This window comes from Miniopterus natalensis, chromosome 7, assembly GCF_054644295.1.
Source record: "Miniopterus natalensis isolate mMinNat1 chromosome 7, mMinNat1.hap1, whole genome shotgun sequence".
Classification (NCBI taxonomy): Eukaryota; Metazoa; Chordata; class Mammalia; order Chiroptera; family Miniopteridae; genus Miniopterus; species Miniopterus natalensis.
In genome coordinates, this window is record NC_142087.1 from 14599169 (window position 1) to 14623327 (window position 24159).

Here is a 24159-nt window from a genome sequence, read left to right on the forward strand (position 1 = left end):
TTTTTAAAAAAAAGAAAAAAAGAAAGTAATGAAAAGATGGCTCAATGCCAGGTGAGTAGGACAACAGACAGCTTACTTGCTCTGTGATTTTGCTTCTCTCAGCTTCACTGTTCATGTGAAAAATGGGTGTCACTAGAGTATGTAGCTCTTAGGTTATTGTAATATTACACAACCTATAAAGCAGTCAGCAGTGCACCCAGCCCCCAGCTGCTCAGTGAGTGGTGGCCCTGTGGATAGGCTCTCAAAAGAGGAACAGCCCATTGGGAAAGGTTGGGGAAAGCTTCCTGGAAAAGGTGACCTTGGAACTGGACTTGGAGCCTAGATGGATGCTGGCAGGAAGCAGCCTGTTCAGGTGGGAAGAGGGCAGGCTTTGGATGCTGACCTTCTGCTGTGTAATCTCTGCAGGTGACAGTGCTCAGACTCTCACGGCTTTTCTTCTCTGTAACTTGGGTATTGCTAGAGCCCAGGTCACAGGACTGTTGAGGGAGTTAATGAGGTGCGATATTGACGAGGAAATTGCTAAGTAAAGTCCTCAGCACTACCTTCTCTCTTATTTGCCAGGAGAACTAGACCGGTAACAGGCTGGAAGTGAGGCGTGAGAGGACGTAGCTATTCCTTACTTTCTTTAACCTGGACAACTCTACTGGCCATCTCCCTGCTTCTGTCCGTGCCCCCCTCAAATCTGTTGTTCACATAGCAACCAGTGATCCTCCTACAATAGAAGTGAGAGTCTGTCATTCTTCAGCTCAAAACTCTCCAGTGACTCTTTATTCATGAGAATAAAACCAAAGTGTATCCAGTGCAGGGACAGGTGGAGGACAGTCTCCTAGAAATTAGTGCCCTGGGCTCATTTTTTCTCAGAAGCAGCCCTGCTCCAACTCCTGTGTCCCTGTGTGTATGTGCATGTATGCAGACACAAGCGGATGACTCAGTGGTGATGGTATGCATATACACCCAGGACATTTCATAATAGTAAAGGACATTGACTACACTGCCTTACAGCTACTGAAGGTCATGAGGGCTGAGAAAGCCAAGTCACTCAGGCAGACCTTCTTCCCCTCCGAATCTGAGTCATTTCCTGAGAGAGATGTTGGTCATTCATTCATTTGTTCATTAACAAATATTTATTGAATGCCTGCCATGTGTTAGGCAGTGAGCTATATGTTGGGCATACAGTGTGAACAAACCAAAGTCCCTGTTTTCACTATGTAAGCAAGGGCAGAAGCCAAGAGAACAGTAAGAAACTGGGCGGGTGATGATGGTGGTTTGTACAAGGGTGGAGGTGTGATAGAAGTGGTGGGTAGTGGTCAGAGCTTCAATATAATTTGACAGGCCAACAGGATTTGCTGATAATTGAGGAGCCCAGATTTTTGGCTTGAACAACTGGAAGGAGCTTGCTGCCATTTAATGAGAAGGGGAAGACGTTATGGCCAGTCATGGTTTCCTGAGAGGGCTATGAAGTTGACTGCCTGCATTCAGGTCCTAGTTTGCTTGCTGTTTGTTGTTGGGTAAGGGTTTAATTTTACCAAGCCTCAGTTTCCTCAAATGTAAATCTGCTGTCTATACTGTAGGCAGTTGGGTGCTGTGAAAACTAAATGGAAGTAATTTGTGTGAAGTACTTAGGATATAGTACCTGGCATATAGTAAGGCCTCAGTAAGAAAGAGTTAGCTCTGCTCAGCCGAGCGTGGCTCAGCGTCGACCTAGGATCCAGGCGATCCGTGTTCGATTCCCGGTCAGGGCACATGCCCGGGTTGCGGGCTCGATCCCCAGTCGGGTGTGCGGGAGGCAGCTGATCAATGACTCTCTCATCATTGATGTTTCTATCTCTCTCTTCCTCTTCTTTCCTCTCTCTTAAATCAATAAAGATATATTAAAAAAAAAAAAGAGTTAGCTCTGATCATTATTGTGGAAAGCAGGGAATCCCATGACCAATCAGGCAGCAAATCCCACCCCTACCTCGACCACTCCCTCAAGGATCCCACCCTCCAAGAGGCAGCTCAGACACCATCTGTCCAGCAGAGAAAAGCCACAGGGAGACAGCTTTTGGGGAACATTAAATAGATGAGCCCTTCCCAGGAAACCTAATCTCATTCTCAGCAGGTGCTAATCCCAGCAGCCTCCCTTGGTATCTGAGCCCAGCCTACCCAGTTCCTTCCCCACCCCCACCCTGAGTCCCAGACCCTCTTCCCCTTCTCACCAGCTCCAAGCTGCCACCAGGACACTTCCTTACCAGATGGAGGGGCTCCTACAGAAGGAGGCCACCATCCATCTGACTAGGCCCAGTCCCTCACATGTATCAGGTCACCAAAGGTTTCAGGTGCCACCTGTCTAGAGCCCTCCTTCAAACCCCACCCCCCCCAGGTGCCAGTTCCTGGGCGTGGTGCTTGATCCAGGAGGATCCTGGCTGAAGCCAGCTGGAGCCAGGGACTCCCACTGTGCCCCAGCTGCCGCCTGCCCTCCCACCCACAGGCAGAGAAACAAGCTTAACCCTTTGGACACCACACATGTAGCCAGAGTTCATGGTTGCAATTCTGGCTCTGAATATTGCAGTGTTCCAGACCACTTTTTTAAAGAAGAAATTTATCATAAATACAATAGAGAATATCTAATGCATATGTAAAGTTTCAAAAATAGGAAAATGACCACCTGTAAATTCAGTACCCAGTTAAAAAAATCAAACTCAAACATGAATACCTTAGAGCCCCTGTGAGTCCCTCTCCAATCACAGCCACCCCTACCCATTCTCCTGAGATTCATGTTGATCATTTCCTTGCCTTTTTCAAAAAAATAGTTTTACTACATATATGTATTCTTCTGTATACTTTTAAACTTCATTTAAGTATTAATACTGCGTGCATTCATCACAGTTTGCTTTTTTCATTCAACATTGTGAGATCCATTGATGTTATGTGTACACCTGTAGTTCATTCATTTTCATATCCCTTTGTATGATTATGTCTCAAGTTCTGTATCCATTCTACTGTCAGTGGTTATTTGCATCCTTCCCTTGTTTTCGCTACTTCAAACAATGTGGTTTTGAACATTTTGCTGGTGTCTCCTGCACATGCACATGTTCAAGAGTTTCTCCAGGGTAGTGGTTTCAAAGACTTTAGCTGCCCATTAGAATTAGGCTTAACAAGAGGGCTTGTTAAACCACACTTTGCTGGGCTCCACCCCCACAGTGTTAGATTCTGTATGTCTGGGTTGAGGCCCTGAGAGTTTGCATTTCTAACAAGTTCTCAGGTGATGCTGCTGCAGGTTCTGGGACCACACTTTGAGAATCATTGCTGTAGGGTATGTACCCAGGAGTCGCATTGCTTGGTGGAAGATAATGCTTGATTGTTTTTCTATGTATTTTTAAAAATATACACCGCCACCAGCAGCACATGAGTTTCCATTGCTTTACATCTTTAATACTTGATATGGTCAGACTTTAAAATTTTTATAGAGCTGGTGCATGTGAGATGGTATCTTGTGGTTTTAGTTTTGCATTTCTCAGATTACAAGTGGGATTGAGACTCCTTTCTTATAACTATTGACCATTCATGTTTCCTCTTTTGTAAAATACCTGTTCAAGTCTTTGCTCTGTTTTCTTTTGATTTGATTTTCTTCTTAATCTGTAGGAATTCTTTATATATTCTGAATACTGACCTCCTTTTGTCTACACACATTACAAATATAGGCTCTCAGTTTGTAGTTTGTCTTTTCCCTTTTTATGTAGTGACTTTTGATGACTAGAATTTCTTAATTTTAATGTAGTTGAGTCTTTTCTTCTGTGATTCACAGCTTTTATATTTTGTTGAAGAAATCCTTTTTTAACCTGTGATCTTAAAGACATTTGTCTATGTTTTCTTCTAAAATTTTGTCTTTCACATTTAAGTCTTTAATAGATCTGGAATTGACTTTCATGTTACCGTAGTATTTTTGTTGGTAGAATACCTTTATTTCAGTAAGTTTTAAATGTTTACAAATCTGAATTATTTATAATTTGAGTTGTACTTAGAGCTTATTATATACACCACATTAGTACTTTATATTGAACAAAGGTGCCCTCTTTGGGAAAGAATTATGATCACATCTAAAACCCTTCCAAGGTTTCTGTTGGATTTTTCAAATTTTAGGATAATGGTTATGTGTGTGTTTTCCTCTTTAAGATTCCTTATTTTTTAGAAATGCATATTCAACTATGTCTGGAATTTGCTTTAAATAATACAGTAGTGAAGGAGAGTGGTTGGGGAACAGATAAAGTAAGATTGGTACTGAGTTGCAATTTACTGAAGCAGAGTGATGGGTACATAATGGTTCATTTTATCATTCTGTCTACTTTGTACATATCCAAATATTTTCATAATAAAAAATAAAAAATATCCAAGGACTGTTTTCCAGGGTTACTTATGAAATAAAGCATCTTTTCTTATATTTTATTAGCCATTTGTATTTCTTCCAGGGCAGCACATTTATTGAGTGCCTTCCAGTGCCAGGCCCTGGATACAAAGATAACACTTTCATGTATCAAGTGAAATTGTTACTGTGTGCCAAGCACAGGCACATTATCTGGTAATACAGCCACCCAACAAGGAAGATTTTTAAATTTTTATTTATTGATTAATTTGAGAGAGAGAAACATTGATCCGTTGTTCCACTTATTTATGCATTGATTGGTTGATTCTTGTATGTGCCCTGACAGAAGATCAAACCCGTAACCTTGGCATATTGGGATAATGCTCTAACCAACTGAGCTACCCGGCTAGGGCAAGAAAGGTTTTTAGACAGGAAAGCTAAAGCTCAGAAAGGTTAAATAGTGTGACATGGTTGCTGACCCAAGCTAGTAAGTAGCATAGCTGGGATTTAAACCCAGGTTTGAAGCCTTTAACACCTATGCATTTAAAAAGCACACTTGACTGCCTCTCAAGAGGAATAACGTATGGTCTTAAGAGTCTAACACAGATGAGAAATAAGGCTCAGAGAGAGTAACTGGCCGAAAAAACACACAACCAGAAAGCTATGGAGTCTCGGGGGAGGGCAGCGGGGACAGACCCCACATAAGTCTGATCTGAGGCCTATGATCTGTACAGAGCTACCTCTTTTCCTTCCATGGAAAGAGTTTCCACATCTAATTAGGATTCTGTCAAGAGAACTTTCTCTATCCAGAGCTCTAGTTGCTATAGAGAGCCATCAGTCACTAGTTCTTGTTGTTCATTTATTGGCCATCAGAGGGGCCCATAGACATAACCCATCTATGATTAATATACTAATGACAATACAGTTGCTTCCATTGATTGAGTCCTACCATGTCGAAGATGTTGTAAGGTGCACTGTGTTATATTTTTTAACCCTCACAATAATCCTGCTTGGGAAACATTATTGTCTCAATTAGAACACTGAGAGTATAACAAGTTAAATATTAGTTCCAAGGTCAAATTCTAATAGGGACAGAACCCAAATCCAATCTTTTAGACTCAGAAACCCTCACTCACTCACTCTGGTTCCATGGGTTTTCCTTGGCTTTCTCTGTCTCTTCTATTTTTTCTTTTGTTTGGTGCCCTCTCCAGAGGATGAATCTGGCTTCTCTACCTCATATTGACTGCTTTAAAGTTAAGGACCTATAGCTTCCATTTGCCCCACCTGAGTAATTACCACAGAGTAGCCAGAGTGGGCTGCCACATGATGCCTGAGGATTGGTATGTGATCATTGATGATGACCCTCACTAATATTGCCTCAGAAAGGACCCATCTCCCAATTATATAACAGGTTCTCTTTGAACACTTGTCATGTGCTTACTGCTCCATTTGGAGAGAAGAGAAGTATAAAGTACAGGCTTAGCACAACAACTTAGATCATGAGACTGCAAGTACTAAAGTAAATGAAAAGACTACAGGGGTTAGAGGAGTTCAGAGGAGAGAGGAAGCATGACAATTATATTAGTAGCAAACATTTATTGAGCACTATAGGGTAAGTCTTATGCCCTTTTTATAAATGTGGACCCTGAGACTCAGAGTTTACGTGATCAGCCCAGGGTTGCACAGCAAATAAGTGTCAAGAGTTAGGACTCTGAACCCCTCCACAGCCTCTCAAGGGAGAGCACTCTGGGCTCTATGTTGGGTGGCTTAGAGGCTCCAGATAAAAGGAGTCTGGAAGGATAGACCAGATATGGACAAGAAGGAAGAGGCTGAGATGTTGTAGGACAGATCTCTAAGAAATGGAGCCATAATATCCCTAAGATATTACAACTTTGCCTTCTGCTCTCCTTTCGAATGTGGGGAAACCCAGGTTTGGGCCACAAAGTCATAGCACATGATTATTAACTAAGGTTTGTCCAGTGCTTCTTTGTGTCCATACACTATTTCATTTAGCCCCCATTATGCTAGGAGGTAGAGGAGGTCGTCCCCTTACCATAGAGGGAACTGAGGTCGTCTTATTTTAAATCCCATCCATGCAGGAGAACACAGGCTTTACAATCAGACATACCTGGGTCTGAACCCCACCTCCTCCATGTCTCTAAGATCTTAAGATTTACAAGTTGGGGTGATTCCAGGTAAAGAACAGGACCTTTGGGACGTAAGCATATGCTAAGGAGTGGACAACATAAGGGAGGCACAATAATGTGAAAATTCTAGGTGTGAAGAAAGTGAGGTGTCCCCATGGTGAAGTGACCTGCCCAAGATCGCACAGTGAATTAATAATTGGCAATACTGGGATTAGAACTCGGGTCTCTGGTCTCCTAAGACAGCTTACCAGTTTTTCCTCACACAGCACTGCTTCCTGAGGGGGCATGGGGCAAAAGTCTAGGGATCTATCACAGCACTTTGTAACTAGTGAGAGGGTCTTAGAGATCGATTATCTGGGCCCTCCACGCTTGACAGATGAGAAGTGAGGCCGAGGGTGTTTAATTTACATGTCCAAACCAGATAGAGCTACCACAGAGCATGAGTAGGCCCACTGACCTTTTTTATACTACCATGCAAAACTTCCAAATTGCCTTTTTTAATGCAAATCTAAATCCTTACTCCAAATGCCAGTAACAATTAGAACTGGTTTGGGGAATTTCCCACCCCCCTAAATGCGATCTCATTTTCCCTCTTTCAGTCTCTCTTAGTTCTTAGTAAGGATAATATACTAGAAGTGGGTGGAGCTTCAGTGGAAGATCTTGGTAGAAAAAAGATTAAAAATTGAGTCTTTGAAATCTAGGGAGGTCCTCAAAGACAGGAAAGTACAGGCTGGCCCCTCGCATATTCCAGCTAGCTCACCACTTGTCCTGCTCCACTCACAATAGGCCTTCATTCAGAAGGCCCAGCTTTCCCTTGGCAGCTGTGTCTGGTGAACACCAACGGAAATCCCTGGTATTTTTCTTTGCATGCAACCAACCATGGAGATTTCGTTTAGACATTGCTGGCCTGACAGTTACAACAGCTCTAGCTTTACCCCCTGCACCTGCAGCCATGTTTGCTGAGCCCCATGTGAATGGGAAAAGGACATTCCCTTCCAAACGACTGAATCCTCAAGAGTCCATGTGGGCAGAGCTGGCTGGGACTTAGGAGGGTACTAGAAGAGGTCATCTAGAATGTGGGGACTAGGAGGGTGGCTCTGTCTCTTTCCCTTTTAATGTCTGATTCACCTCAGCTTAGAGTCATCATCACTGATGAAGCTGACTGGGAAAGTCCCATCCTCCCCCTGGGCTCAGCTGGGCCCCCAGGCCTACACCTGAACCCCCACGCCTGTCTGGTGTTTACGGCATGGAAGCTGCCACCCTTTCAGACCCTTTGGGACCTAATCTGTTTTCATTTCTGTTCTTATCCCTCTGGTCTCCATGGACCTCACCTACAGTTTTCTGCGTGCCTGTCCCCTACGAAGCAGCCCCATGAGGCTCTTACAGTCTAGTACACCCCTCTTTGGCCTTTGTTCCCTTCAGCAGAGCTGCCAATTCTGTGCCTGGCCCAAGGGAGAGCTTTCATGGCCCCTCTGACAAGCTCTGTAGGTTTAACCTAACTGCATCCTTCCCAAGATTCAGTCCCTTTGTCTGTACTCCCCAGTGGGCGGGACTATGGTTCTAAGGCACAAAGCTGGCACCTGTATGGCTGCTCTGGACTGACCTCCAGTTGGCTGGCTATTCTGTCCTGAGCTTCCTCCTGCCCTGGGGCTCACTTACCTCCTTTGTAAAGACATGGGACCAAGATTGGTATTTGAACCACTGGTCTTCAAGATAATGCAAATGGACATATTTTTATTCTAATAGTCAATGTTTTTATTTCATGTTGATTTCCATCTGTGGCAAATGATACTGGTTTTCTATTTATGGTAGTAATACAAGTTGCCTTTTCATTTTTTAAATTTATTTAGCAAATACTCAGTGTGTACTCTGTGCCAAGCACTATTCTAGCCACTAGGGATATCTGTGGAGATTACATGAATTACATGTTCATGGAGATTACATTCTAAAAAGACGGAGAGTGATGATGGGGGTGGAGGATGACTAGGAAGCTTTTGGTATTTCTTTTTTTCTTTTATTTATTTTTAAAATTTTTGTTATTTATTGATTTTAGAGAGAGAGAGGAAGGGAGAGAGAGAAAGAGAAACATGGATGTGAGAGATAAACATCGATTGGTTGCCTCCCATACACACCCTGACTGGGGATCAAACCCATAACTTAGGTATGTGCCCTGACCAGAAATGGAACCCATAACCTTTTTGGTGTATGGGACAACTAAGCCACCCAGCCAGGGCCGTTGGTTGATTCTTGTATGTGCCATGACCAGGGATCGAACCCGCAACCTTGGCGCACTGGAACTATGCTCTAATCAACTGAGCTACCAGGCCAGGGCAAGTATCTGTTTGTTTTTAATAAAGAGTGGTGGGGAAAGCCTTCTCTGAGGAGTCATGGGAGAAGAGATCTGCATGACCTGAGGGAGTAAACCATGTAGCAGTCTGTGGTAAGAACAGTCTAGACCTTTCAGAACAAGTACAGAGACCCTCAAGGTGAGAAGGGTGTGTTTGACATGTTTGAAGAAGAGCAGGGGAGATATATAGCTAGGAAAGAGTGAGCAGAGGAGAAAGTGGTGGAAGGTGAAGATTTGTGTGAGCCAAGGTGAGACACTCTGGCTCTTCCTCTGGGTGAGATGGGAAAGCAGTAGAGTATTTTGACCAGACAGGATCTGACTGCTTTTAGACGGACTCTTTTTTGGCTGCTATTTGGTGAAGAACCATAGCAGGAGGTAAGAAGATGGGAGACCAGTAAGGAGATTGTTACAATACAGGCAGAAAATGATGTTGACTTGGACCAAATGATAGTGGTAAAGATGATGAGAAGTGGTAGATACTGGATCAATTTTGAATAGAGATCCAGTGGAATTTGCTGACAGATTGAAGCTAGAGCGGACTTAAGGATGACTTCAAGGTGTTCCAGACTCTAGCACCTAGAATGATGAAGCTACTACCATTTACTAAAAAGGGGAAAGATACAGAACAAGTTTTGGGTGGAGAGAGTTAAGAATTTTCAATACCTTCATTTAAATTTTTAAAAAGTGGGTCATTTGAGCCCTGGCCAGGGTGCCTCAGTTGGCTGAACTCTGTCCCATGCACCAAAAGATCACCTGTTTGCTTCCTGGTCAGAGCATGGGACCCGGTTGCAGGTCAATCCCCTGTCTGGGTACATATAGGAGGCAACCGATTGATACATCTCTCTTACATCAATATCTCTCTTTTCCTCTCTCTAAAGTCAATTTTTTAAAAAATATTATAAAAGTGGGTCAATTGATAGAAAAATGTTAATAATAATAATAATAATACATGGATAAGGCCAACAGAGTGATGGCTGAAATTGTGGATAGGGTGGACCCTATGTGTCTGTTCTTCCTTCCAGCTCAAAAATTCAGCTTTGGTGATTTCAGACCTCGAAGTCTCCCATTCATGAAGAATGGGAACTTGAGACAGACTAGAATGTTATCGATGCAGAAGGAATGACAAGAGAGGAATCCCTTGACCCAGGCTTACCTCTTGTTAATTTGGAAGGACTTGGGAAGTTCTTGCCCATATCCTGGCCTCCTGGCATTGCCTCCATCCCTCACTCACTGACTCACTGAGCACCTTCTGCCTAGTAGGCTCTGGAGACAATACAGGCCTGATGCCCTCTAACTCCTAATACAAAGCAAGCTGTCTCTACCTCCACCCTCATCCCAGGCCTGGCTTCTCTGTGGTCCTGCAAGTATCTGGAGCTCTATTGATGTGTCTGCTGAAAGTGGGCAGTCACAGCCCAGACAGACCTTACCCTCCCTTTGTCTCTGTCCAGTCCTTCCTTCCTTCTGTTATTGTCATCTACCCTTCGGGGCCTGGGAGCAAATGGCTTTGCCTCAGTGAGAGCAGAAATGGTTTTCTTACTTCATTCCATAGGGTTCCCATAGTTAGCTGGGAAAAAATGCTCAAGTCTCTTAGCTTTTTGTAGGTGAGAAACAGAAGGCCAGAGAGACAAGCAACTCCCACAGTCCACATTCCATCAGCACATCCTTTTAGCTCTACTTTTAAAAATAAATTCTGAATCTGCCTGCTTCTTACCAGCTTCCCTGGCACTATCCTGGCTAAGCCACCATCATAGTTCTCCTGAATGACTGCATCAGCTCCTCACCACACCATTTCTACCCTTGCCCCTGAGGTCTCCAGCCAGCAGCCAGAGAGATCCTGTTAAAACCAAAGTCAGATCATATCCCTCCACTGCTCACAACCCTGCAGTGTTCCCTTATCACCCAAAGGACAAGCCCAAGGCCTTAAGTGGCCTTCAAGGCCCTGCACAGTCTGGCCTTTGACTACTGCCAGACCCCATTACCACCATTCTCCCCTCATTCACTTGACCTCAGCCACACCGATGTCTTTTCTGTTCCTAGAATACCCCACGTATGTATCTACCACAGGGCCTTTGCACTTGCTGTTCGCTCTGCCTTTCTTCAGATCCTTACAGTGCTTTTTTCCTTCATTCAGGGCTCTGATTAAATGTCACCTCCTCAAGAAGCTTTCCCTGAACATGGGTTCTAATCCTGCCCTATTCCATGTTTCTCTCTAACCCCTTTTCTCATTTATTTTTTCTTTTAGCACTTATTGCCATCTTACACATTTATTTATTGCCTGTCTCTTCCCATTAAATTGTAAATTCATGCAGGTAAGAATTTTCATCTGACTTAGTCACTGCTTTATCCCTAGCACTTAGCATAGTGCCTGGCATTTAGTGGGCACTTAATAATAAAGATTTATGGCATGAATGAGTGTCCAGAGCTTAAGCAGGGCAACTTGTCTAGTCCTTCCTGCAACCCCACAGGTCAACCCACAAAGGGGTCATGGTCTACCTTAGAAAATTCAGCTAACAGCTCTACCAAAGCTACTTGGCATCACTTTTGTTTCCAAGATAATGACCAGATAGTGGGAGGGACCCTCTCTGTAAGGACCTCTTTCCTGTCCTTAAAATCACTTCTGACTTCCAGGACCCAAGAGTAGCAGATCCTCAGTAAATAGTGGACGGGTGGGTGAAATGGGGAAGCCAAGAAGAGCATCCTCCGGCATCTATCCTACTACACTGACAAAATTTAATGTGCTGTGGAGTCAAACACCCTTACTTAGTAACCGTGACCTCAGGCAAAGTTTCATCACCTCTCTGAGACTTAGTTTCCTCATTGACAAAATGGGGACAACCCCTCTTGCAAGATTTTGAGAATTTAAGCAGGGGCTTAGTAAATATTAGCTGTTACTTTTTTTGTTTGTAGCTACAAATAATTAGATACACAAATGGGGCCACTCATTTTTAGCTATTAAAAAACCAAACAGCTAACATTATTGGGTACTTTCCATGAACCATTTAATTCTTGCTGCCAAGCCTGTGGAGTAGTATTCTCGCTTACAGCCAGGACACTGGGCTTGGAGACGTAAAGAGTCTTGCCCCAAGTCCCACAAGTAGGCAGTCACAGCACTGAGGTCAGAACCCCTTTTAGGGGATTCCCATCAGGTTTTCTGGATCTCAGTTTCACATCTCTGTGAACCACAGATTATGACACGTAATTTCTGGGTGCTCAACATGCCACATCATATGGGACAGTGAATTGCTTCAGGGTCTCTTGGTGGTCCTGGTGGTTTCTTGGTGCTCTGGGTGTTGACTGTGAATAGCAAACCTCCAGGTGGCCCCTGGCTCAGCAGCATCCACTACAGAGTACTTCATTTAAGGCATTTTGCTATTCTAAACCTTGAGGGGCTGGCAGACTGGGGTGGAGATGAATCGGGGAGAAGGCTAGGAGGAACAGGAATGTAGGAAATGCAGCCCTGCAGGAGCCTTCAGCTGAGTTTTTGGTTACCAGGATGTGTGTGTGAGCACTCACATGTACAGGGGAAGGGAAGGGTGGTGCAGCGATTTGCTCCCACCCCTTTCTGCTTGGAATTCCAAACATTTCCGATCAGATAAAGGTGGCTGAAAATACCCTGGACTTGTCTGGACTAGTTGGAGGCAGTGCTGGGTGAGGAGGTTGAGGCCACGGGGCAGAGACCGGCAAGGTCTGGCCCATCTGAGGAGCTTGCCGGGGTTACATGTGCCCATTGCTCTTTCCCCTGGAATCCTGCAGGTTTCAGGGCAAGGCTCAGCAGGCATTGAGGTGGAGGAGAATCAGATTCTTTTGTGGCAACAGGTCCTTCTACTCCAAAATGTCACCTCTCACCTTCCACGCTGATTACGTGATCTTTTGGACACCCCTGAAAGAGAGAGCCCAGGTGTCACTGTCATCTGTGTGTTACTTTCCTCCTCTTCGCGCTGGAGCACTAATAGGAGCCCTTTGAGATGATCCCCTTCACGTTACAGATGGCGAAAGTCCCAGGCTTTCCCAGCATCCCAAGCAAGCCAGTGATAGAGCTGGGACATGAACCGTGCATCTGCTGACTCAGTCCAGTGCTGTTTTATTTACAGCCTGTGACATTGATCACTGCGAGATGAGGGAGTGGGAACAGCTTTGGGCAGAAAGGAAGAAGGTGCTGCTTTGGACTATGGAGTACAGTACTTGGAAGCATAGATCCCCAGAATGAAGCAGGGGGTTGGCCCCAGAAACTAAGCCCCTGTTCTTTGTAGTTGCTACCACAGTCCCTCCTGCCTATTGCCTCAACACAGTGCAGGAGATGCCTTTTCTAGAACCTCCCCATAACTTTCTGTCCCTCTTCCTGACCCTGGGAGAATTTGGTATCAGGGGAGTCCTGGGCACCCTGCCCAGTCACCTGGTATCTCAGGTCTTCCTCTTAGTTTTGCCAGGCAGTTAAGATGGAGATGGAAAGACAATAGAAACTGGCCTTTCTTCCCTTCCCTCCTCACTGTCTACCAGTTAGCCATACTCATCAGTACTTTCTCTGGGCCTAGCACTGACTGCTAGGCCTGGGGGACAGAGCTCATAGTCAAAAATGAGCAGCTCAAGCCCTAGCTGGTTTGGCTCAGTGATTAGAGCGTCGGCCCACAGACTGAAGGGTCCCGGGTTCAATTCCAGCCAAGGGCATGTACCACTGTTGCAGGCTCAATCCCTGGCCCCAATCGGGGCACGTGGTATGCAGCGCGTGCAGGAGGCAACAAATTGACATGTCTGTCTCTCACTCACATCGATGTTTCCCCTCCCTCCCTCCCTCCCTCCCTCCCACTGTCTCTGAAAAGCAATGGGAAAAATATACTCAGGTGAAGATTAAAAAAAAAGGTGACTTAGAGGCAGAGTATAGGAGGCCTCCATGAAGAAGTGACTTGTGGGTTAAGTAAGACCTAAGAGATAAGTAGGAGAGAGCTTGGCAGAGGGACCAGCATGGACAAAGGTCCTGAGGCTGAACAGAATATGGCATGTGAGGAATGAAGCAGCTTGGCCTAGACGAAGCTGAGGAAACCTGCCAGGGTCTTGCAGCCCATGGCGACAGCTCTAAGACTCACACTGAGCGTTGGTGATATAGCTGCCATTTACTAGTCTACTATGTGCTGTGCTCTGTTCTAAGAGCTTTACATGTATTGAACCCTCACAGTGCTTTTGTGAAATAAGTACATTTTAATCCCCATTTTACAGATGAGGGCCACAGCTAAACATCTTAGTCTAGTTGCAAGACTTATTGGGTACCGGCCTATTCTGCTCTGGCAGTCCAGCTTGGTGGAGATATAGAACTTAATTTGTCATCTGCCTTGGATGTAGTAGTGCCACCATTTTACAGATGAGGAAACTGATACTCAGAGAGGAGCAGGACCTGGTCCAGGGCCCAGAGCAAGGCCACCAAAGTTTCCTCTATCAGCTTGTATTGCCTTCTTGGGCAGCCCCTGAGATAGAGTTGCACAAGTTGGACAAGAGCAACAGAGGAGAAACGATCAAAATTAAGGCCCAGCCAACGAGGGTGGGGGTGGAGGAGAATGATAGAAGGAAAGAGGCAAAGATTCACAGTAGAGCTGACAAAGGGAAAAGTTTTCCAGTAGATCTGTCTAAAAATAAAATGTTCCACCGGGGAGGGAGGGAGCCCCTTATGATAAGTGTATAAGCAGAGAATGCCCTAGAGAGGATTGTGAACTACCACAGGTATGGACCATCTGGAGTGAAGCACACACCCAATGTGTGACCTGGGTGCTCCACCTTTCTGAACGCCATCTGGGTGTTGATGTTAGAGGTGAGCTTGCGTATCCATGGAAGGTAGATGGATATGTTGTTAGGTCACTTTTGAGTCTCTGACTCTGTCAAGGGTGTGCCTTGGTCATTCTAACCCTGGACACTGGGAGAAGAATGAAAGGCTGTGGCCATCTACTCATGAAAGCTAGGGAGTCACCAGGGGTGGGATGAAAGAGTTGGGATGAGGGCCTCGGAATTCCAGGGAATTGGTGCATACGAGCATGTAGTGGCCACCCAGGAGCCATTAAGTGCTTAGGCTCTGGAGCCAGACTTCCTGGATTCAAATCTCCCAACTCTGCCATTTATGAAATAGATGACCTTGGAAAGGTCACTTGAACTCTCTGTGCCTGATTTCCTCATCTGTAACATGGAGAGTATTAGTATCACTTACTTCTCAGGGTTATTGTGAGGATTAAGTGAATTTGTATACACAACAAAGCTCTTAGCACCACGGTAAGTGCTCAGTAAATATCAGCCATCACTCCCAGGGAAGGAGGTTGTGAGCCCCTAAATGAGCATCTGTGCCCCCAGTAAATGCTTTTCTGAATTCTCTCTGCCTCCAAAGCTAGCACCCTGTTGCTGAGCTGAGGAAGGAGGAGAGCCCACGGGCGCTGCTGGGCCAGATAGCTTTCTCAATTCCCCAGCTGAGGTGTTATCTCCTCCCAGCACAACCACTTCCTTTTCTGAGAAATGAGCACATCTGTCAGGCTTAGCTTCTTAGAACTAATGGTGGGGAGTAGGTGGGGGAGGAGAGGCTAGCAGCTGACAGGGGCAGAGTTGGAGAAAGATTAAAACGAAGTTTGTGGTGCAGATGCCTTCAAATATTTCCTAAAGCCCAGATAGCTTGGGCCCCCTATGACACCCTCTTCAGCCAGTAATACTAAAGTCACCTTGCTTTACCAAGTGCCTCATCCTCTGATCTCACCACCACTGCCCATGGATGGGGTCAAAGCAGGAGAAACTGAGGCTCAGAAGTAGGGAGGCTTGCTATGTCACCCACAGCTGGGTTGGCTAGACTGAAGTGGCAGGCCCAGCAGAATTTGGCCACCCATCTCTTTGCCCCTGCCCCACTAAGCTGCCCCTCTGAGTTGCCCACATCCAGGCCCATGCTCCCCTGGGAGAGCCAGGGGAAGTGGATTCCAACCACAAACCTCACTTCTTCCTAGTCTCCGCCTGCAACTCCCTGCCAAGACAGTGATAAAGACTCTCTATTTGCCCCACCCACCCTTCCTGCCATCTCCGAAGGATCTCCTAACAAGGCCTCATTGGTCTACTCAGCAGACATTTATCAGCCTCTCTCCCCGGGGAAACTGAGGCCAGGAGCAGAAAGTGACTCTGAGAGTGACTCACAGTTTGCCCAGGCAGGGCCATGCGAGGCCAGAGCAAGATACAGCCCTGGTGTCCCTGGCACTTTCTCTGGGCTGCTAGGAGCCTCTTCCTCTTCTCCACCTACTTCTTTCCCAAAATAACCAAGCAGGAAGGAAGCAGGGGGCCTGGGCTCTCTAGAGTCACCCTAGAGGAAGGAAGGGCTCGTCTGGCACAGTTGCTTGTTCCCCACTGAAGCCAGGATGGAAAGGTTTCACTTTCCCTCCTGGTCTTCGTCACATCCTTTTCCTGTGGCACCCAGTTCCCCCTCAGCTGGCAGAGGCCAGAGCTCATTCATTCAGCTAGCAGCCTCAGGCCACCTTCCCCTTCCTAGAGGGACTCAGGACTATAGCCCTGGCCCAGAAAATGGGGTTTGCTGCTGCATGTACTGGGGCTTGAAACTGGCTTCCCCACTTCCCCACTTTGGGTAGGTCTCAGTATCTCTGGGCCTCAGTTTACCTGGGCTTAGAATGAGGACCTCCTTTAGTCACAGAAGTACATCCACCTGGCCCACAATGGGGCCTCAAAAAGTATTGTCCTTTTGAAACTGAACAGAGAGATGTACAAGGTTAGGAGCAAAGACTGGAGCCGGATTATTGGTGCAGGCAACCCAGCCAGGTCACCAGATTCATTTAGAATGGCACCTGCTATGTTCTAAGTACAGTACCAGATTCTGGAGATACATGTGACAAAACCACATACAGTCTGGTGGGGGAAACAGGACAAGAAATAATCACTCAAGTGACCATGATTGTGCATGTAATCAGGGAATATGGCTCAGTCAGGGCAAAGTGCTTTAGCTCAGTGACTGGCATTATTTTATTGTTATTTGACAAGTGAGGACACTAGGAGCCAGAGAGGTGAAGTAACCTGCTTAAAGTCATACTGCTAGGAAGAAGCGTGGAAACATGGGAGGTGAGAAAGGAGAAAAGTGGGAAATGGAGGACCGATCAGGTTCAAGCAGGGACTATACTGTCGCCCTGATAGGGTAGGTGGTCCACTGGCATTTGGGCCACTGCACCAAGAACATCGTTGTGCCCGCCTTTTTCCTGACTTCTCCAGGGTTGCAGATGGATTGCATTATTCAGTTGGCTGCCTCTGGGCAGAGATCTTACTGACATTAGTCATGTAAGGGGCCCCTGGATGGGCCCCTGGTTTCAGACATGGATCAGACTTGGTTCCTGCCTACACTGAGCCCCCCAGACTGATGGGAGAGACTGACACACAGAGGGTCTCAACATAGGGCACAGAGGCAGGAATCATGTGAGGTGGGGCCATTCCTCATATGTAGCCAGGATTGTGGGAGGCAGGACTTTGAAAGTGGACCCATCCTTGACTTTTCCTGGGGACCCTGGTTCTTGTCTTACCATTCTGAAGGGCCCCAATGCCAAGTTGCGAGACCCCCAATTTCTAGTCTAAGTTCTACCACAAACTGGCTGTGAGACACTGTAGACTGGACAGGTGTGTTGGCTTTGCGTACTTGTGGGGTCTGCCTGGCTAGGAGCCCATGGTTCTCCCATGGGGGTCATTAGCCACTGCCTCTCCCCAGTGGCCCTGAAAACCCCCACATGGATCCCCATGATAGCTGTCACAGCTGCAAAAAGACACTTCCCCCATTTGCTCTAACCCAAGCCGAGGATGCAGTCAGTCTCTCAGGCCAGGGTCTCCTAAAGCCTCTGTGACATCAGAGACCTCCTTCCAACCCACCCTTACCTCTCACCTCCCTGCCCACCATGCCAGCTGTGGCTAAAACCAGTGGGAGCCATTGAGGAGCAGTGGGGGCTTATCTCTGCTTTTCCAGACTGGGCGGCTTTGCAATCCTGTTTATTTATCCAGAGCAGCCGCCTGCTGAGAAAATGGCTGTGTTTGTTTCCAAGTGTGTCGTGTGAACCGTGGGCTAAATATACCCACACCACTGCCTCCCGGCACCAGCACCCGCCCTGGAACAGCACGCCCCATTTTGCTGGTGTTCTGTCTGCAAAAGCAATTCGCAGAATCCACAGCCGTTGGAAATCCTGTTACCCCCCTCCCCAAGAGAAGGAGCTCCTTGAAGTGGAGATGAAGTGTTGTTCTGGCCAGGAATGCACGTGTGGGGGCTGGGCAGGGCAGAGCCTTGTTCTCTATGTCACCAAAATGAGAATGTTCCCTCCACCCTGGAATGACTGTTCCTGGACAGTGAGTGCTTTGTGCCTTCGCAGGGACAGAGCTGTTTACTCCAACCCAGCCCCAGAACCGAAAATGTCCTGTGGCTGCCAGCCCTCCACTTCAGGAAAGTTCCCACTGAGGGTGCCAGGCCTCTCCCACTTTGGCTACAACCCCAGTGTCCCTGGTTTCATATGGGACATTTGACCCCTTGGGATAACCACGGCCTTCTGGCCATGGCCTCACTTCTCCCATGCCTCCCACAGCCCAGGGCTACCCCCATCACAGCTCCATCTTTTTTGTGACTTCACCTGGGCCTACTTAGCTTGGGATCAGGAAAATTAAAACTCTATTATAAGAATTTTCTTTGCCGACACCCATGGAGGCTAGCCAGGATGAAGGGGGAGAGACAGGGAAGCATATCCACACTAGCCATGCCTGGGTAGTAACAAGGCCAACAGTTAGGAGGCTGACTGCTGCTGTTGCTACTACCTTTGTCTCCTAGACCCAAGACTCTACTTCCACCCCACCCCCACATCCTTTTTCAGCACTAGTGACAGGACAGGTCCTCCCCAGTGCCCCATACAGGGAATGCCCTGCTGCAGCCGCACTCCCTTTGGAATTGGGCAGTGCTGAGTTCTGATCCTGGCTTTGCTATCTTTTAGCAAGGTCTTCCCTGTTGTAAACCTCAGTTGTCTCATCTGTGAAGTAAGTTTCAAGTCTTTAGTCTGGTAATTATGATGAAAGTGAAATGAGGTAATAGTGCCTGGCACATAGTAGACAGGCTGTACCTTTGCTCTACTCATGTATTTATTGACCACCAACCATGTGCTAAACAGTGTTCTGGGTACATAGAAGACAGAATCTCTGCCTCATGAGGCCACATCTAGTGAAGGATATAAATCAAACAAAAACAAAGTGTAGAATCTGGTTATGAAAAGTGCTGAAAAGAGTCCAGCCGGTGTGGCTCAGTGGTTGAGCATTGACCTATGATCCAGGAGGTCCTGGTTCAATTCCCGGTCAGGGCACATGCCTGGGTTGCGGGCTCGATCCCCAATGGGGGGCATGCAGGAGGCAGCCAATCAATGACTATCGTCATTGATGTTTCAACCCTCTCCCTTCCTCTCTCTGAAATCAATAAAAATATTATTATTTTTATTTTTAAAAGTGCTGAGAAGAAAAAGCAGCGTAAGGGGATGACAGATAGGTGGGAGAGATGGGGATAGATACCATGTTAGACATGGTGGCTAGGGAAGGCCTCTGAGGAGATGACATTTGAGCAGAGTTGGGAGTGAAGTGAGGGAGTGAGGCAGGTGATGATCTGAGGTCAAGTGTTCCAGGCAGCAAAAGCAACAAGCTCTGAGCTCAGCAGATATTCAAGGAACTGCAAGGAAGCTGGTGCTACACGTGGGGTGTGCAGTGGGGAAGGGCAGGTCCTGCTGAACCTTGCTGATTGTGATAAGGACTTAATTCCAGGTGTGATGGGAAGCCTTGGAAAGGTTGAGAGCTTGGAGTGAGGTGGTCTGCCTACTTTCCCCAGTACCTTTTTCCCAGCAGATGGTAAGCTTTCTGGTAAGGGCTGTAGCTTATGCGTCGCTGCTACCTTCCTAATGGCTGAATGAATGTTAAGGTTCTTTGAGTCAAGCTTGGCAGCTCAGTGCACATGGCACTCTGCTAGGGTACCAGGAATATGAACAGACATGACAGTGGCTTTCTGAGTGCGGCGAAAAGCTGTTAGAGGACTTTAAGCACAGGCGTGTTATGATCCGATGTATGTTTTTAAAAATCTTCTCTACATGGAGCATGGACTGGGGTGGGGGGTCATCAAGTCCAGAAGTGGGGCCAGGCAGGTGTCAGTGAGCAAACTGGCTGGGTGGGACCTAGGGCCAATGGGAGATGGCAGGCCCCGTCTGAGGGAGCGGATATTACTCAGCTAGTTGGTACCAGGTGGAAATGTGGGCCCAAGGGGTGAGCTCTTGGTGGAGAGGCAAGAACACTGGCCCTGGAACCAGCCAGTGATTCATTTCATTCCCTCCCTGGATACATACAGCATATTTATTTCTAGGTACCAGACACTAGGCTTGGATTTTGGTTCCACCACTGACAAAGCTGGGTGACCTGATCAAGTCCCTCCCCTGTCAGAGGCCCAATTTCTTGGTTTGTAAATGGGGAGAGACAGCCTGCCTTGCAGCATTGTTGGGAGGATTAAAGGACAAATGGAGTGGGAAGCTTCTCATTAAAGGGTGCTCTAAGCTCCCCTTTCCCTGCCCCACAGACTGGTTCCACCCTGGGCTGGGTAATTTAACCCAAAGCCCCTCCCTCCCACATCATGTGCTTCTCTCCTGACTAGCTTCAGGGTCCAGAGTTGTTGCTCACCTCCTCCTGGACCCAGAGTCACACCCCCTGGGGTGGGGGACAGGGACTGGAGCTCATAGAACCATCTCAGTCCTGCATAGTTGTTACCTGTCTCTACTTTGCCCTACTCAGCCTGCCCTGGGCAGAAGATCCCTCCAGAGAAAGAAGGACCCCTGGTAAAGTTTCAGAGTTTCCAAACATACTCCGCCCCATGAATCACTCTGGGAATTTACTGTCCCTTCTCCCTCCTTCCCTCCCTACCTCCCTCTCTCCATCAGAGCAGTGGAAAGCCTAGTGGTTCCACCCTGCCCTCACTCAGCCTGGACTCCAAGCTTCTCTGTGGCTTCCAGACCACACATGGTCCAGCTCTCCTTACCCCTGCACCCACATCTCTCCTATCCCTTCCTTCTGCACTTTGCTCCGGTCATTTGGCCTCCAGTCATTCCCTGACCTTGCCCATCTCTTTCCCACCTCAGGCTCTAGAGTACCATTTCCTGGCTGTCTGGCCTTGGACAAAGCTCTTTTCTTACTTTGTACTTGTTTTCTCAGCAATAAAATGGGTTGGTCATTCCCAACTGGAGGTCAAGAAGGAGGGTAGTTCTTAACCCTTTATCAGACCCAGAGTGGGCAAGGATGACAGCAGTTTTTCAAATCAAGGCCATTGCATGAAGATAGCCCCCTTTCTCCCACCTACCTACATTATTATTTGAGGACTTACATAGCACCTTTTCTTTCTCTTATCTTTCCCTGCAGGACACTTTTGTGGAACTCTACGGGAACAATGCTGCGGCCGAGAGCCGGAAGGGCCAGGAGCGCTTCAACCGCTGGTTCCTGACGGGCATGACTGTGGCTGGCGTGGTTCTACTGGGCTCACTCTTCAGTCGGAAATGACCAGACACTGACCACCCACTCACCCTCCCACCCCATCCTTCCCCCACCACGTCCCTCCTTTCAGCCACCATTGCCACCAGTACCACTACATGCAGCCCATGGCCACCCTACACATCACAGGGTTGGGCCTAGACCTGGTCCCCACCATTAGTTTTCTAGAATCTACTATGCTTCTGTGAGAGCCACCTTCCCCCACACCTCAGTTCTCCTGGCCTCGAAACCCACAAAGTTTCCCCAAAATTTGCCCCATGGAAACTGGCAGGGTTGTGGGAGTTTGTGACTGGGGGCTAGAAGGGCCCTGCCTGATTGGTGGAACCCCCTTACCCCTTAGGCTCCTGGAGAATGCTTTCCTGCCAGGGAGCTAGAAAGTTTTCTGACCCTTTTTCCCAGAAAGAGAGACTAGATTGCCTTCGTTTTCATGTTTGTGGCCTGCGAATTGATCATTTCTTATCCCCACCCCCTAGGACCTGGGCCCTCCTTCCTTTCATTCCCATCCTCCAATAGCCACTTAGGGGCCAATTCTGACTAATTAGGGATTCAGGCTGTTTAAAGAAAACAAGGACCAGGATCCCCTCCCCAACTCTGGCCTGGCCAAAGTCCCCATGCCCCTAGCTCCAATGTCTTCTAGAGGTCTCTGGCTAGAGGACAGCCCAACCCAGGAAGAGGGGGCTGTAGCTGCAGGATGCACCCCATGCCAAAGCTAGTGTGGCCCTTGCAGTTTAGCACTACCCCAGCTCCCTTCTCCTTCCCCTCCCCTGGCTCCCATGACCGTGACTGAGGGACCAACTGGGCCCAAGACAGGTGCCCCAGAGCTGTTTATGGCCTCAGCTGCCTCACTTCCTGCAAGGAAATCAGCCTTGTGTCATCTTTGCTTTGGACTGTTGCCTATGGGGTTTGGCCGCCTTGGCCCAGAGGTGATGGGGAGCTACAGGCAGCAGCTATGGGAGCCCTAGGGTCTTCCCTACCTCAGGCAGGAAGGGCAGGAAGGAGAGCCTGGTGCACAGGGTGGAAGTGGGGCTGGCCAGAGGGGCCAGTCCTGCCTGGCTAAGCAGCTTTGTGCCACACCCCCATTCAGCCTGGGCAGCCAGGCTGGCAGGTCAGAGTCACCTGGCCAGAAGCCCTTCAGGCCTCCCTCTCTCCTCTGCTCTACCCATAGCCTGTCTCATCCCTGGGGTCCTGGCCTAGCCTTGCCCCCCACACACACCAGGCTCTCTGCTGTACATATTCGAAACTAGTTTTTATTCCTTGTGAAGATGATATACTATTTTTGTTAAGTGTGTCTGTATTTATGTGTGAGGAGCTGCTGGCTTGCTGTGCGTGTGCACGTGGAGAGCTGGTGCCCAGAGATTGAACAGCCTGATGCTCCCTCCCTGCCCTGGTCTGCGGAAGCCAGCCGGGGGTCCTGGCTCCTGAGGGGCACCTGCCCCTCCCCTAATCCTCACCCCACACTTCTTCCAGCTCTTTGAAATAGTCTGTGTGATGGTGAAAGTGAAGTTCAGTAATAAACTGTGTTAACAGTTTGTTCAGTTAACAGTGAACAAAGGGCCTGGGTTCTTGTGTTTTCCGGTATGGGAAAGAAGGGACTGCTTGCCAGGAGAGGCTGCAGGAGAGCTGGGTCTCGGTGCTGGCTCTGCTGCCCTCAGGGGAGCTTCTTGGACAAGTTTCTTTCTCCCTCTAGGCCTGAGTTTCTCCACCTGTACATTGATGGGGTTTTCACTGAGCACTTGCTGTGTGCTGGGCACTCGGGCTGTATGTAAACAGGACAAGCAGTTCCTGCCCTCGGAAGCTGACATTCTAGTGGGAAAAACAGCCACAAGCATAGTCTTAGACACGGGATTCTGTAGTGAACAGTTCTTGCCTTTATGGAGCTTTCATTCTAGTCAGGGAGGGAGACGGACAAATATAAAGACAGCTGTTGCAGGGCAGAGGTGGAAACAGGATGACCCTAAGGAAGCATGGCAAGACCTGAAGGACCTAGTGGGGAAGGAGATAAGGGGTCAGACTTGACCTAACGTTTTATTTTTTTTAACTTCTTATTTTTTTAATATATCTTTATTGATTTCAAAGAGAGGACGGGAGAGGGAGAGAGATAGAAACATCAATGATGAGAGAACCATTGATCGGCTGCAGCCCACAACCCGGACATGTGCCCTGACCGGGAATCGAACCCTGATCGCGAATTGAACCCTGATCGCCTGTATCGTAGGTCGATGCTCAACTGCTGAGCCACGCCCGGCTGGGCTGACCTAACGTTTTAAAGGTAGATCTCACAAGATCAGCTGGTGTTTTAGAGAGAGCTCTAGAGAGTCCGAGAAATCAAGGCTGACTTGAGTTTCTGATTAGTGATGCCATGACGGTTACAAAAGTGAAGCACATGCCCGGAAGCCAGTACTACCCAACAGGCTCATAATGAGTGGCTAAACATTTAATGTGGGACCTGAGCATGTCTGGGGTCAAGAAGTCAGGCTCCGGGGAAGAAGTGACCTCAGAGGCCCCGGCCTGAAGAATGTATAGGGGTTAACTAAAGGAGGGGGGGTCTTGATGAAGAAAGAAATGCTCAGATTGAACAGGAGTTTTCTTCAGCCTGAAGGAAATTGGTGTGTCTGGAATTGAGAGGTGGGGCAGGGGGACTGAACTTGATCCTGAGGGCAGCCAGAGACAGGCTGTTAGGGAATGACATGCCCCAGTAGAGCATGTCCCCTCTGGCTCTCTGGCTGCCATGTGAAGGTTCTGGGGGAGGAGCAGAGTTGAAAAGAAGACGTGCTTTAGTTAAT

The 24159-nt window shown here is 47.6% G+C and overlaps 1 protein-coding gene across 5 annotated transcripts in view; it reads left to right on the top strand.

The window, feature by feature from the left end:
• Positions 1–23556, top strand: part of BCL2L1 (BCL2 like 1) — a 45746-nt gene extending 22190 nt beyond the window's left edge. For all 5 annotated transcript variants that reach the window (XM_087818818.1, XM_016200611.2, XM_016200610.2 and 2 more), the window contains exon 3: positions 21248–23556. In XM_087818818.1, coding sequence (XP_087674944.1) covers positions 21248–21385 — 138 coding nt within the window. In that variant the 3' untranslated portion in view covers positions 21386–23556. The remainder of the gene's footprint in view (positions 1–21247) is intronic.
• The last annotated feature ends 603 nt before the right edge of the window (positions 23557–24159 follow it).